General features: G+C 40.2%; 1 protein-coding gene across 2 annotated transcripts in view; it reads right to left on the bottom strand.

The window, feature by feature from the left end:
* Positions 1–2,892: 2,892 nt before the first annotated feature.
* Positions 2,893–16,053, bottom strand: part of LOC127639181 (metallophosphoesterase domain-containing protein 1) — a 56,859-nt gene continuing 43,698 nt past the window's right edge. For both annotated transcript variants that reach the window (XM_052121075.1, XM_052121074.1), the window contains exons 5-7: positions 7,134–7,249; positions 5,545–5,658; positions 2,893–4,420 (exon numbers count right to left, since the gene is read on the bottom strand). In XM_052121075.1, coding sequence (XP_051977035.1) covers positions 4,302–4,420; positions 5,545–5,658; positions 7,134–7,249 — 349 coding nt within the window. In that variant the 3' untranslated portion in view covers positions 2,893–4,301. The remainder of the gene's footprint in view (positions 4,421–5,544; positions 5,659–7,133; positions 7,250–16,053) is intronic.

Here is a 16,053-nt window from a genome sequence, read left to right on the forward strand (position 1 = left end):
AAAAAGTATTGGTGTAAAGGTGTATCTTATCTGTTGATAACAGTACAATGCCCTGACTGTTAGTAAGAAAAGAGAGCGGGCACCAGATTGGAGAACTCAGCAGGGACCTCCCAGCCCAAGGCTCTGTTCTGACACTTTGCTGATGACAAAATTGGGAGTTTTCGTCATTTTTGGCATAGAGAAACAACTGAACAAAGAGTGAGGGGGCGGGCTGGTTTTGCATGACTCCCCACAGAGCAAGTTCTCAACGCCCTAAGCCATGTTAAAAGTAGGAGGGTGAAGCCAAACCTGGCAACCTAAACTAAATCTGGCATCTCCAAACATATCTTAGACAATTTGTGCCGGATTATAACCAATCCACCAAACAGACACTAAAATAAAAAAATGGAATAATGGACTAAATATATAAAAAAAAGACTAATTATGACCACAAGACATATTTATTCCAAGAGTTACAATTTTGAACACGGTTCATTTCAATGCCCCTTAGGCATTTCTGGTGTGATGTTTCATATGTTAATGAAGCCAGCTAGGACGATGCATCAAAAAAAATTAGCAAAAAAAATTCTTGACTTACAGTTCTTTATGTAGGATATTAACGGGAATGGGAATATGTAAAAGCCCCATGGTGCGGCTGTGGCTCAGGTGGTAGAGTGGGTTGTCCATTAATCGCAGGTTTGGTGGTTCGATTCCAGGCCCACATGAGTCCATATGCCGAAGTGTCTTTGGGAAAGACACTGAACCCCAAGTTGCTCCCAATGGCAGGATAGTGCCTTGCATGGCAACTCTGCCATCATTGGTGTGTGAATGTGTGTATGAATGGGTGAAAGAGATGCAGTGTAAAGTGCTTTGAATGCCGCTATGGTTAAAAAGGCGCTACATAAGTGCAGACCATTTACCATTCACAGGGGGATTAAGCTTAAAACGGATAGTTCACCCAAAAATTTAAATTCTGTCATCTTTTACTCACCAATAAAAGTGAATGGTGACTGAGATTATCAGTATCGCCATATAAGGAATAAAGAAAGTCATAAGTGTTTGGAACAACATGAGGGTGAAAAAGTTTCGGTGAACTGTCCTTTTAAAGGTTTGGTTGGGTCAGTGTACAAAAAGAGTAATTGTACATTATAGAAGCATAATTCAAATTAGATGACATTTACTATCCAGCAATGAAAATTAATGAACCTACACACGTAATATTAATAGCACAATGGACAGACGCCTAAAGTCTTATTTCAATTGGAATGCTGAAGTTTGAAGTAAAATACTCAGAATAGTATGTGATGATTAATAAGAAAAGCATATAGCCAAAAACCTACATGGTTATTTTTTTATTTTTTTTTTTGCCTTTTGTTTTATCAACCTTAACATTTGAGGTTAATATTTATAAGAATGTATAGAAAAGTGTATATGCTGTGACTGGTCATCATTTTTGTAATTTTTTGCCTTTAAAAGTTCCTTTTAAATGGTCCTGCAGTGTGAAATGCATTTACGAAAGTACACATATTACATGTGTTCTCTCTGCATGCAAAAAAATCTAATACATAAATAAATAAATAATAATAATTAGAAAGCGTTGCTGTTTAAAATATAGTTTTATATACAGAATATATAATGTCACCCTGGAGGACACAATAAAAAAATAACAGGATTCTGTTTTCAGCTTCAATATTTATAACTGTGTCTTAAGAATAAATCAAGCACCTTCTGCTTCAGGATATGCGCAATTCAAAGATGATCATGCAAAAATTAAACGTTTTTGTCACAACAAACATTGTTCATAATTAAGCAGCATATGACAGTAATCAGCATGCATTGTTGCAGCTAATTGTTTTGTATTTCCTTTTTTCCAATGGCAGTTGCACACATATTTGTTCCACCGCACTCAACTGTTTCAGAGTGAGCCATACGGCACGCCCCGGGATGTTTAACAGCACTGAAATGCAGTAAACCAGGCCTCAGTTTGGCTTTAAGAGCATGAAGCGGCTGACAGAAAGATGCCGCATATTTGTCATTTGTGAGATCCCTCCAGTTTATAAGAGATGCAGAGGACTGACAGTAGAGGACATCTCTGTGTAAAGCATACAAGATGACAGAGAGAAAGATGTTGATGGTGCATACAGAGAATTCAGTGGAAAGCACATGAGTGGATGTAGAGGCGCAAAAAGGATCTAAGAAAATAGAAGTGGGCACATAAGGAGAGAAATAGCGAATGTGTAGGTAAAAAGTGGCAAGGATGACACAGAACAGTCTTTAATGGCATAGTAAAAGCCAGTCTGGTATAAATGACCTTCCTTCCCGCAGGATTACTCATGTAATTATTTGAATGAGGGATTTCATTAGGATGTGCAGAGGTGTGGAAGAGGGAAGAGCTGAAATGAAACAAGAGCGAGGACAATTTTTACCAAGATAATTTACGTTTTAAGCCTAGTCCAGATAACTGATATGAAATTCAGAGCTCTTTGATTAGAACAAAAATGTGAGAGTGTAATAATGTTGGAATCTATTTGTCTCATACGCAGCCACACAAAAAGAAACAGATAAAAGTAAAGAGAGAGACTGAGGAAGAAATAGGGCATACTCTGGAAATAGGGAATCGTTTCTAATTTAAAAAAGGAGAAACAGAGATTTAAGAGGAAAAAAGGACATAACCCTAGTGATATGAATTTAAGTTTTAATTTAAGTTGTGTAAATGATCTTACCCAGAACAAAAGAAACAGCTTCTAAGAAAGAACGATATCCGCAGGGAATTTATCTCTGCTACAGAATTTATTCAACACCATAACTCTTGTTTAGATGGCAAAAAAAATTAATTGACCAAAACAACAACAAAAAATATCCACCAAATAAAGAAAAATAATGATGTATCTTAAGCACTGAAATTTTGCAACATAATACATTTACAAACAAGTCACAGAATCTGATTTAAAATTCAGAACAGCATGCTGTTAAAAAATAACTGGAGAACAACAGTAAACCTGATGACAAATTGCACAAACGAATGAAAAGAGGAAAAGCCACAAGGGAGTGCAAAGTTTGACCTTTGACCGAATGCAAAACAAGTGTACAAACAGACACAACCCTTAAAATGAAAGAAAGCAAGATGAGACAGAATTCCGTATCCCAGATATCTGTTTCCAATATTTTTCTTTTTATCTCTTCAAACTCTTCATCCGCTGATTCTTTCTTTTCCTCATTCTATGAAAGAGGAGCAATTGATCGCATATGCAAACACAGGAACCCATAGTCACACTAACACACACACACACACACACACACACACACACACACACACACTCTCAGAGTCAGCACGATAATTTGTTCGATTTGTTCATTTTTATTCATCCATTTATATGGAGTAGATGAAAATCCTCTGCACATCTAACAGAACCATCATATAGGCCTAATGCCACACACAGTTAATGCTGAAGAGCTGTAAAACACATGGGAATAAATTATCGCCAGGAGGAATGTTAATAAATTATAGTGGGGAGCATGTGGATCAAAGTGCAACGTCTTGTTAAGCAAAAGTGCACATTGCGTACGTACAGAGTCTTTGATATTCCGAGGTGGGATGTTAACTGAGGAGCTTTAGAATAACTTTTAAATATTTGACTTTAAACAAACACTTCAAACTACTGTTAAAGTTCACACAGCATCAGTAATGGACTGTTTGCTTTAAAACACACTCACAGTTTTGCACGTTTACAGTAAATCGAACAATAAATAATGCATGAAAAAGTGGAAGGAATTTTGTTATGTTTCTTTTTAACCATCGATATTATAAACATTACATTCCAGTTTAGGCCAAGTATATTCCTCCTAATATATGCCAACATGGCTCCAAGTTGAAGAGAGCAACATATAACAATAGAGCAGATAAAACAGATAGAAAAAAGTAGGATGAGAGACTGAGACTTTTCTTTTAAGTTAGTGGTCCATTGAGGCTACAAGGTTACCAAGTTCCTTTAATAAGAGCCAGCCAATAAGAAGAAAGCTTGGCTTCCCACCACGAGCACTGATTGGCTTCCATGTCCTTATAATTATGCGATTGTCATGCCGATTCAAGTGCAACACAAAGAGTCAGAAAAGAGTTCAAACGCCCATTTGTAAGAGGCAAAAATGCCTCTATTCATGTTTGAGCATGCAGACAGCACAAAAAAGATGAACATTTCCTTGGGAATATCCAAAGTAGCATCTTTCTTGCCAGCTCTACAGGTATATACACTACACAGTATCCATACACGCTCAAAAATCAACCCTGATTGAAAGAACGAGGTAGTGGGCGGATCTCAGTTCAATCATGAGCTCCTGGGATTGGGTAAGTCGAAAACAATGGGCGGGTTCATTGGCTGGAAGTTCACCGTGCATGCTGATGCGTTAACGAACGTGGTGGTTCCATCGGTCATCATACCGTAACCTAGTTTACACAAACACAAAGAACAGAGATATTTTAATTGATTACGGTGAAGAACAAAATTAATTTACTCTGATGTTTTGGTGCAAGACGCTACAATTAGTTATCAGTTGATGCAGTTAAAAGATTAAAACGGATGTAAAATTATTGCAATACAGTTAAAAGCAAGGTTAAATCAAGTGTTATGTGTGTGTATTAAGTTGTTTATTTTTTTTTTGCATGGACACATGCACATGCTACGTTAACAATTTTTATCATCTGCTAAAATATTTAAAACAGCAAAAGATTACAAATAAAGTGTAAATAACATATCATTTTGATGGTATGGACAAATGTTATTCTTTTTAAGAGATTCTTGAGTAACCGCACTGCTTAAATTTAGAGGTGCAATTTATGGCATCAATATATAAAGGAAGAAATATAACACAACAGATGTAAGACAGAATGTTACCTTTAGTCACCATTTATTTTAAATACAATGAAAATGAATGGTTACTGAATCTAAACTCTACATAATGTCTCATTCTGTGTTCCACAGAAGAATACAGGTAGGTTTGCAATAACATTAGGGTTAATAAATGGTGACAGAATTTTCATTTTTGGTTGAGCTATCCCTTCAAGCCAGAAATGACCTGCAGAGAAAGCATTTAATTTGCCTATGCACTACGTGCAAGTATGTAGGTGACAAATAAAATACTTAGATTATAATTTTTTGACTTATAATAATGCCTTATTTCCCATTTAAATACACACGGAAGCACACATTCACACAAACATGCAAAAGCCTATAATGTTGATTGCAAACTGTATAATATAAAACCTCTATTAAAAGCGTTTTGAGTGAGAGTGCTAAATTTACAGTGAATATGAATGTGATCTAATTTTTGCAATGGAGCTCTCAGAAGACAAAGCACCAAGGGAGAAATGTTGCCCTGATAACCCCAAACACAAGTGGATTGACATATTGACAAATATATTTCAGTTTTACAGTGTGTGTGGATTTTCATGTATGCGTTGGGTATGCTATATGAATATCACTTTTCCCTGAACATTAAAGAAACCAACTGATGTTTACATCCTTGTGAGAAGGTGTCCATTGTGAGAACATTTGTGAGTGTTAAAGTTACCTTCATGAATGTGTCCAAACACATGTAGTTTGGGCTGAACTCTCCTTTGGACTGTGTTCAGAAGCTCCATACAGCCAACACGCTGCATCTTCCTGGGCACCCAATCCAAAAAACCTACAAAATAGTTAATTATACACTGCATGAAAAGAGCTGTATCCAGACCAGTAGATTCCTGTACAAACCACTGAATTTTGGATGTATTCCAAAAGTACTGGTCGGGGGTGCCAAATTCCATATGCCCATATAAATCCAATTATATACCATTTCAGATGTTAGAGACTAATGATTCCTTCCATGTTATGACCATTTTTTGCCATGGTAAGTATCCCTCTTAAGATGTCTTTCAGGGGACTTTTTCACACCTGAGTCACATTAGCATTTCTCACCTTCTGGATAATATAGTCACCCCTTTTGGTCATTTATTTCAAAGTGGATTTCCCTTAAACTTAACATACCCCTACATCTTGACAGCTATTGCATTACTGTATCATTGGCTTTCATTTTACTGGTTACAATTTATTTAGCACATCTCTAAATCTTGACAGCTATTGGGCCACTGAATGCATTGGCTTTCATTTTATTGGTTAAACTTAAAATTTAGCCCACCCAAAACCAAATCACCATTTAGCTTAAGCCTCTTATTATAGGCCTTTAATGAATATTGAGACAATAAAAATGGTGAGACAAAAATACAAAAATTGACATCAATGAAAAACTATGCTAAATGCATATAATAAAAGGCAGCTAAACATTTAATCGTACATAGTTAGGATAGCAAAATAAATAGGCTTATAATTTTAGGCTTGCAATTTCTAAAACAATCAAAATTATTTATTAATGCCATAGAAATAGACAAGACACAATTTGGTTAATTTGTGCTCTTGAGTTAGGTTGAGTTAGTCACGGTGGTAATAGCACAAGTTTGTAATGTCAGGAACTCTCAAAGTCTGCCATCTTTGACATTTCCAACCCAATTTATCATGTTCTGACAATCTAGCATTACATTTATGGGACAATCTACCATTAGTTCTTCAGGACTGACGGAACAGGGAATCTGATTTGTGACTTACTCCATATATGAATTGAGTGAATCCAAAATTATTTTTACAGACTACAAACAAAATTTTACGATTGCAGCCTGACATCTATATACTGTATATGCAATGCACACATAGATGCACACATCATAAATCTTGATAGGCGTCATTTGGGGCTAATTTGCAACACTCTGATAAACACCCACATCTGCACAAATGAACAGAGAGACATGTCCTTACCATGAGAATTACACTTTGTCACAATCTCAAAGCCCAAAAGTTTAGTGTTTTCAACTGCAGCTGTCTTCATGCAGAAACTTACAGTACGCAATCTTTACATAGGAGTGTATGTGAGAGGATTTTATTATGTGCGTAGGGATTTGCTACACTGCGAACAGTTTCACTGTTGCATGCTTTAGAAGCCTGCTGTAGCAACTCCATCTGCCAAAACCTCAGAGCTTAAGTGTGTGTGTGAGGATCAAACCAGAAAAATAGGGAAGAAACATTACAGGGCATGCTTGTGTGTGTATTTGTATGCGATTTAGGTCTTACCCAGAGGAGGGCAGTGTGTGAGAAGGATATCTGTGGAGTCTGGTATCTGGTTCCACTTGTCCAGCAGAGCTTGTCCTCGTGGGAGATTAAAACCCCAGCCGTAGTACCATGGCTGCCTGTAAATGTACACACACACAAAGGGAGAAATCACTGTTAAGACCGATTGGTGTGTACCATGAACATCTTCCATAGTGGTGGACTGATCTTATACTTTGACTACTGCTGATGAAGGTAAGATTACATGTAGTATTATGATACAATTACAGGAAAAATAAGCCTTTTCACAAATAGAAATTGCTTTTATCTGACCACCACATCTTTGAAAGAAAGCAGCGAGCAGAAAAGTTTAAATGGGAATGAACAAAAAAAGAAAAAAAGGTAAAAAATATTTGAAACATGTCCTAGTGGTTAGGCACACATGCTCCAGACACATTAAGCTGTGATGCTCATATGGGAAACACAGGTTCAAGTTTGGCTTACGTTGGGTCTCAATCTTTTTCCTTCCTCTTTCCTCTTATCATTTCTGTACCATCACTGTCCAAAAAAAAAAAAAAAAAAAAGCTTGGCTAATGAATATATTTAGGAGATATAATGTTTGCCCAGTTGTCCTAATCGATTTGCTGAAATGCAGGTAAGTAGTCGCTAGCCTCGGTAGGATTACCGCTTGTGAATTTGTTCAGTCCACTGCTGATGCAACTGGTTAACAGAAGGTTCAACTTGGTCTACAAGTAATTTCTTTATGCCGCCAACAACACGTCTACTCTTCAACACATTTCTACATAACCAAAAACGAACTCCTAAAATATGGCCCTGTTTACAACTGGTATTAAGATGTGTTTCAGATGATCCGATCACAAGTGGTCAGGTGAAACACATCATCATTTACAACATCTAGGTTAATGTTGTAACCTCCATTCCCTGATGGAGGGAATGAGACGTTGTTTCGAGTGAAGCGACACTAGGGGAATTTCTTGAAGGCCTTGGTTACCTCTGAACTTGAGAAAAGGCCAATTAGAATTTGTCTAGAATTAGTATATCCCTCCCCCAGACATAGTGATATAATGGGAGGGAATCATGCCTCTGTTCATTCAGGTTTTGCACTGAAGAGCCTAGAATAAGGTTTGGCCATAGCAGTGGCTCGGTTCAGATTCATGGCCAGGGGAACACAATGTCTCGTTCCCTCCATCAGGGATGGCGGTTACAACAGTAACCTAAACGTTCCCCGTCTGTCGCTCACTTCGAAGTTGTGTTGAGTAAAGCGACACTAGGGGTCCCTATTCAATCACACCATGCGATGAAATGTGTACGTGCGCTGATGATGCAGGTGCGGGCAGGCAGTTGCGTGCCAAAGCAACAGGCTGCGTCAGACTACACGTACCCTTCCACAACGGCCCATAAAAATCATCATAAACCTTTTAGATTCCTGGCACCCCGAAGGGGGGAACAAAGCGACGTGCCAAGCATGGGAGCAGGCCGCGCCAGCCGCGCCTCCCTGTTTATCGCATAGAGCTAAAGCGGCTGGGGCCATCTTAATGCAATCACACGCATCAGCGGAGAAGGCGTTCTTTTCCAACTCCAATTCTTTCAGGGGGAAAAGACACCGCGGAGACCACCACCTGCCCAGGCTGGGGGGAGGTAAAGAGTGGTGAAATACATCATATGGGTTCCAAGAGGATGCCACTCTTCCTGTTGAGTATGCTCGCACCCGCAAGGGGTGTGATAGGCCAGTACGATGCATCAACGACCCAGTGGGAAAGCCTCTGTTTGGAGACAGCATTCCCTTTACGCTGTCCACCAAAGAAGATAAAGAGCTGCTCAGAACATCTAAAGCTCTGCGTGTGGACTACCTAGGTGTGCAAAGCACGCACAGGACACAGCAACATGTGAGCACCTGGGGGTGGAGCCTCCACTCTCCGCTGAGCATTCCTTGTCACGACAGCCCATCCAGGAGCCGCCGGTTGTTTGCCCATTGCACATGGCACCCCAAACCAGTTTGGAGGCATCTGTGGAAACAACAACGCATCGTGACACCTGCTGTATGGGGACTCCTGTCTGCAGAAAACAGAGGTCTGTCCAGGGGTTGAAAGTCTGGCGGCACACGGGTACACACGGTACGTGCCGCGGCGCCATGCCCGTCTCGGGACTCGAGTCTGAAGCCAGTGCTTAAGTGGTCTCATATGCATCAACCCCAGTGTTGCGACCACTACGGATGATGCCATATGCCCCAGGAGCCTCTGGAATTGTTTTATAGGAACCGCTATGACTGGCTTGAATAAGGTGAGGCATTTCATCACCAACTGAGCATGCTCGTTGGTGAGGCGTGCTGTCATTGAGACCAAGTCTAACTCCATGCCGAGAAAAGAGATGCTCTGAACCGGGGCGAGCTTGCTCTTTTCCCAGTTGACCTGAAGCCCTAGGCGGCTGAGGTGTCTGAGCACCTGGTCCCTGTGGGCTCACAGTAACTCTTGAGTGTGGGCTAAGATGAGCCAGTCATCGAGGTAGTATGAGTATGTGTCATTGAGTATGTGGATGCCCACTTCCCTTAGCGGGGCAAGGGCTGCCTCTGCGACCTTTGTGAAGACGCGAGGGAACAGGGACATGCCGAAGGGGAGGACCTTGTACTGATACACCTGGCCATCGAACGCGAACCGTAGGAAGCGTTGTGTCGAGGCAAGATAGAGACGTGGAAGTACGCGTCCTTCAGGTCTACCACTACGAAGCAATCTTAATGCTGGACGCAAGTTAGAATGTGTCTTTGCATGAGCATTTTGAGCAGGAGATTGTGCATCGCCCGGTTGAAAAGTCGCAAGTCCAAGATCGTTCATAATCCGCCATCTTTCTCGGGTATGATGAAGTAAGGGCTGTAGAAACCCTTCTTCATCTCTGCTGGAGGGACAGGCTCTATCGCGTCTTTGAGTAAAAGGGTCGTGATCTCCACACGCAGAGTGTTGGCATCTTCGCCGTGCACTGAGATAAAGCGGACGCCACCGAAAGGGGGCGGGGCCTGGCGAAATGAATCGCGTAGCCGAGTCGGATGGTCCTGGCCACCCAGCGCAATGGGTTGGGAACTGAGAGCCACGCGTCCAAGGTCCGTGCGAGGGGCACTAAGGGGAAAATTATTTTTGACGTTCCTGGCGAGGCTTCACAACGAGGTGGAGCAGGTAGTGTGGCATCAAGAGGCAAAAGCGCGTCCCAAGGCTTTGGTACTGAGAGAAGACTCAAAGCACTTACCTTGCTCTGCACACCTGGCAGGGGGCGGGTTAGTTACTGAGGAGGAGGTCTCGTGTAGGCATCCTCTGGACTTGTCAGAACCGGCCGGCGGGCAGCAGTCATGGGTCCGGAGGTGAGGGGTCCAGGGTGCCGGGACTGCTGGAGTTTGGCACCGGTTTGCCGTGAGAATGGCATTTGCGGGCCAGATGACCCAGGAAAAGAGGAAATTGCTCTATTATTGAGAATGTGGGTACCACAGCCCGAAGTGGGTTTGTCAAAGGAAATAACTTTAACTGAAGATTCTCCTCCCGGCCCTCCACTGGGAGACAGAGTGTTCTGCTTACCAGCTCCGCAGCAAATTTCTCGTTCCCTGGGTCGTCCATCTCAGGAATGCTTGGGAGCCTTTCAGGTCCTCTAGGACGTTCAGGAGACAGGGGGGCGTGTGCTTCCGGCTTTTATATTTTTTGGAATCATATGGTTATTTCCTGTTAAAGCCGAACGTAACTGGCACTCTCATTTTAGCACAGTGATTGATTGACAGGTGAGTGGGTGGTGCTTTGTTGCAGTCCAGGATGCATCAAGATAGATTAGAGATTAAACCTCAAATATGAATGCTTTTTTTTTTACTATCATGTACGTGGGTTTAGGGGTCCGATCACAAAAGATTTTGGACCCTGTTTAAATCTGTATTTAGCGTTGACCACTTGTGATTGTATCATTGGAAATGCATCTTAATACCAGGTGTAAACGGGGTCTATGAATATTTCTCAACAAAATGTGCGAGGGGAAAAAAATTAACGTTTCTAAAAAGTGGGAGGTATGATGGCTGCCACATCCCAGTAAAGATATGGGTATAAAGGCACTGAGAAAAGAGTGGAGGTAGGGAAGAAGCAGAGAGACATGAAGAGATAGAAAGACACAGGTAGAAAGAGAGAGACTATATGTTGATAGTTTTAGCTATGGCCCATCACTTTGACTGCAGATGCACCAAGCTTGAGTGAAGGTATAGAAATTAACAAGTCACTAACAATCTGTCCCTGGATCCATCTTCCTCTGCCATGGCAGGTTTGCACATTTATGTGTGAGTGAGTATATTTAAGTGTGTGTGTGTGTCAGTATGTGTCAGTTTATTCACAAAGTTTTCCATGCCTCTGCCAGGATTTTATAATTCGTGGAGTTCAGTCACTTGAAACGTTTACTTTTATAGTCTGGCTGATGCATCGGCATCCTGTTGCAAATACATACATGGAGGCTTCTGAGGAGCTATCCAGCTATCCCTGGGTTTCATCATCTCAAGAAGGTCAAGAGGAAACAGGGCTCATGGGAAACGGAATCCTATTTTCATTTGATTTAATCTTATTAATATTCAAATCACTTCTATCATCAGAGTCTAATCATTTATGATCAAACATCTGAAGGCCCATGGACACCATTTGATTAATTCACATCTCTAATCCTAGAACATTTAAAATGGCCTTTGCATGTAGATTTTGCTATTTAAATATTTATTTCTATCTTTACATGTCTCAATTATACTGGGTTGCGAACATACTTGGTATTGGTGTTCCAAACAACCTTTTCCACACTGAGCAGAGAGAGACTAATCAACAGAGAGGTTACAAAATATGGTATGTGTGAAATCCCAAATTAGGGAGATGCTGTGAAAATGCTTTAAATGTTTTAAAAACAACTGTGATTCAAATATCAGTTTAACAAATGTGATTTTTGAACGGATAAACAATTTGGTGCAAGGTGTTGGTGTAAGGAGTTAGGTATAATTGGGGACAGCCAGGACGCCATTCGAGGATTAGATGTGTGAATTGTTTTTGGTAGTTTTAACACTTTTAATGATATAAACCGGTAAGATTCAATACACTATTTCATAACTGTTCTAGGAGGACAATATGTCAAAGAATTAAAAATCCTTGAGCTCTGGACACATTAAAAGACACTTACGTGTTCAAGCTGATTCCCCTGATTAGGCCGCGACAGATGCAGGATATGTGGAAGAGATTTTGTTGCTGACTAGGAGGATCTTGCTGTGATATGTCAATCAATCACTGCCATGGAAGCAAAGTTCTCTGAGGTGGTTACAAGCGTGGGGGATGAAATGGATCGATTATCTGGAGTCATTGGAGAGGGAATTATCTGCTAATCCGCTAGTGACCAAGGTGGATTTTGAGCGTGTCTGGGAGAATTTGTAGGTCATGGAGAACTTTAGCCAGAGGAATAACAGCCGTTAAGTCGGAATTTCTGAGGACAAAGGAGGACAGAATATGGTGAAATTCCTAGATGGGCTCCTTCCGAATCTACTCGACATAGCAGGCCATAAGCTGGAAATCGCGCAAGCTCACAGGATTCCTGCTCATTGATCTGCTGAGGGAGACCGGCCCAGATCAATTCTGGCCAAATTTCTGAGATCATCTGACAAAGATCTTGTGTTACACGAGGCGAGGAGTAAAGAAAGGATTTCTTGGGAAAAACAACAGCATTTTCTTATTTCCAGACTTTGCAAATTCAACAAGAGAGAAACGTGATCGATTCAAGGAATGCAAGAAACTTTTACATCAACAGAAGGTTACTTTTGCACTGATCTTTCTGTCAAAATTTAAAATTTGTAAAACACTGTAAAAAATTCACATGCCCACAGCAAGATGTCCTTCATAAAGTCAACGGAGAGAGTAAGTTATCTTGTGGTACTCACATTGTAGCTGAGTGGACTGGCTCACTGATCATTCACTTGACTGTTTGAGGAAACTGAGCATTTTCTTTTTAATGCTGGTTCTGTCTAATGGCTGGAGCATGGCACACCTTCAGGACAGTTTTGTGGATGAATCTACACACTCTTTGTGCTTATTCCGCCAATGGGTTGGGGCACCCCATAAAAAGAAGGAAGGTTATTTATCTTCTTAAGCATAAGAAATATGATATAGTGAAAAAATTTAAAAAATATGGGGGTGGTAATTTTTTTTTCGAGTAAGAGCAAGGGAGTCATTACACTGAAAAGTAAAAATCTTTAATTAAAATGTCTCAAACAGAGTAAAGATAAATTAAGAAGAGTCATTAGCAGACATTTAGGGGCATAGTTTTATTTTGGCTGATATTTATGAACCGAACATTGATGATCAGGGTTTTTTTATAGATCTTGAAGGGATGTTGCAAGCTGCTGGCTCCCTGCATGATATAATATTGAGAGGAGACTGTAATCTTTTGATGGACTCAGTTCTTGATCACAGTGAAGCAAAAGTGTGCAAGCCCCCAAGAGCAAAACTGATGCTTCAAGGGATGTGTAAATATTTTGAGACTTTTGAACCCATCTGATAGGAACTATCAATTTTTTTCATCAGTCCTTAAGATTTACTCTAGAATATATATATATTTTTATATCTAAGTCCCTCATTTCATCTGTTGTTGATTGCTCAATTGGAAACCTTTTAGTCTCAGATAAAAAAATAAAATACAAATAAATCATATAGTTGGCATTCTAATGTATCTCTTTTGCTAAATCCTGAGTTGCAACAAATGATAAAGACTGAAATCAATGTCTATATGGAGACAAACTGGTCCTCAGTATCCTCTGTGGGCATGGCTTGGGAGGCACTTAAGGCGGTTCTTAGGGGCTGGATCATAGTTTGCCTCATTCACCAAAAAAATCCAAGGCACAAAAATGTGTGCAATTGTAAGGGAGTATTAAAAGTGCTGAGGCTGAGCTGAAGCGCCAAATATCATCTAATGGCCTCAGGGTATTGACCCGATTGAAATACAGATATAATTCTATTTTGTCGCTGAAGGTAAAGTATTGGCTATTCAGGGCAAGACCTGAAAATAGTATTCTATCTTGATCTCTGTAGGCCCACGTCTTCTTCTAATGAAGAGGATATTAGAAATTTGTGGAACCACAGAACTTCCTTAACTGACGACTGAGCAAAAAAATATCTAGATTCTGAGTTAACCTTGGAATAGCTTGGCAAAGTAATGATGGCCTTGCCTACAGACAAGTCTCTGGGGCCAGATGGCTTTCCCACTGAGTTTTTTTTAGATCTTATGCTACAGAACTGGCTCCACTTTTGCTAGAAGTTTATACGGAATCAATAAAGAATAGAAAGCTTCCTCCAACCATGATGCAAGCCCGGATCAGTCTGATTCTTAAAAAAAGACAAAGTTCCAAGCGAGTGTAAGAGTTACCGTCTGATTTCCATGATCCAGCTAGACGTTAAAATATTGTCAACACTTTTGGCTAAGTGATTAATTACATCTTAATTACATTATGGCATCTCTTATACATATAGATCAGGTGGGGTTTATTCGGGGCCGTAACTCTTCTGATAACATTAGGCATTTCATTAATATCATGTGGGCAACGGGGGATTATCAGATTCAAGTCGCTGCCATCTCACTTGATGCCAAAAAGGCGTTTGGATATGGTTGAATGGGACAAACTTTTTAAGATTTTGGAAATGCACGGGTTCGGGAATACTTTTATTGGGTGGATTAAGTTACTTTACAGACACCCGGTAGCGGCATTTCAAACAAATGGAATAATTTCAGACAATTTTACTCTGGATAGTGGGCACCCGGTAGGGTTTTGCCCTGGAACCATTAACAGCTGCGATAAGAAGGGAGGATGATTTTCCAGGGGTGGTGGCGGGTTGCGTGGCGCATAAGCTTTTGCTTTATTTGTCTCTGACCCTACTAGATCTATGCCTTGCCTCCAGAGAATTATTCATTCCTTTTCTAAATTCTCAGTACACAGAGTGAATTGGTCTAAATCAAAAGCTTTAGCTCTGACACCATACTGGCCAATAATGGCTTTTCAGCCAGGTGCATTCCAGTGGCCCAAACAGGGCATTAAGTATTTGGGTATTTTATTCCCAGCAAATTTGTGTGATTAATTTTGACCCTTTAATAAAAAGTTTTCGAGCGATGTGGGTAGATGGACTTCTTTACATGTATCTATGAAAGGAAAGGTTAATGTTATTAAAATGAATTGTATTCCAAAATTCAATTACCTGCTACAATCTCTCCCTATAAATGTCCCTCTCTCGTATTTCAAGCAATTTTATAGCATAGCGAAGTCCTTCATTTGGAATGGTAAATGTCCCAGATTACATTTCAGTAAGTTGCATAGGCCGATTGATAAAGGTAGGCTAGGCCTACCCAAGATTTAGTTTTATTATTATTTCGCCATTGCAAAGCCTTTCTATCAAACTAACCGGAGAAGTTAATTTACATCCATATCTTGCATTTTTGGGACTCCCAGGTCTCAATTCTTTAGGTATTTACAGCCACCTGCTCTGTAATATTTTTGGGATTAGTAAACTCCCACCTAAAGTGGCAGATACTCTGGGAGTGGTGATTACTGCCTTTGGAAAGATTTAAACTTGGTATTGGAGGAGTAACTGTGGGCTAGGATTAAAAAACATTAAGTCTACATCTAGAGATGCAAGGGTGCACCTTATGCAGTTTAATATTTTACATAGATTATATTGGACCCCTTCTATATTGTATAGGTTTGGTCTTAAATACAACCCATGTTTTTGGTGGTGTGCTAGAAATTTGAACCAAGAAATTTGGTTGAGGATTCAGAGATTTATGTGTGACATATTGGACACTCAAATTTCATTTTGCCCCAGGCTCTGTATTTTAGGGGATGGGCCATTTCTGACCATTATATATTCGAAAGATATATAAAAAGTTATGTCCTAGCCGG

Source organism: Xyrauchen texanus, chromosome 47 (assembly GCF_025860055.1).
Source record: "Xyrauchen texanus isolate HMW12.3.18 chromosome 47, RBS_HiC_50CHRs, whole genome shotgun sequence".
NCBI lineage: Eukaryota > Metazoa > Chordata > Actinopteri > Cypriniformes > Catostomidae > Xyrauchen > Xyrauchen texanus.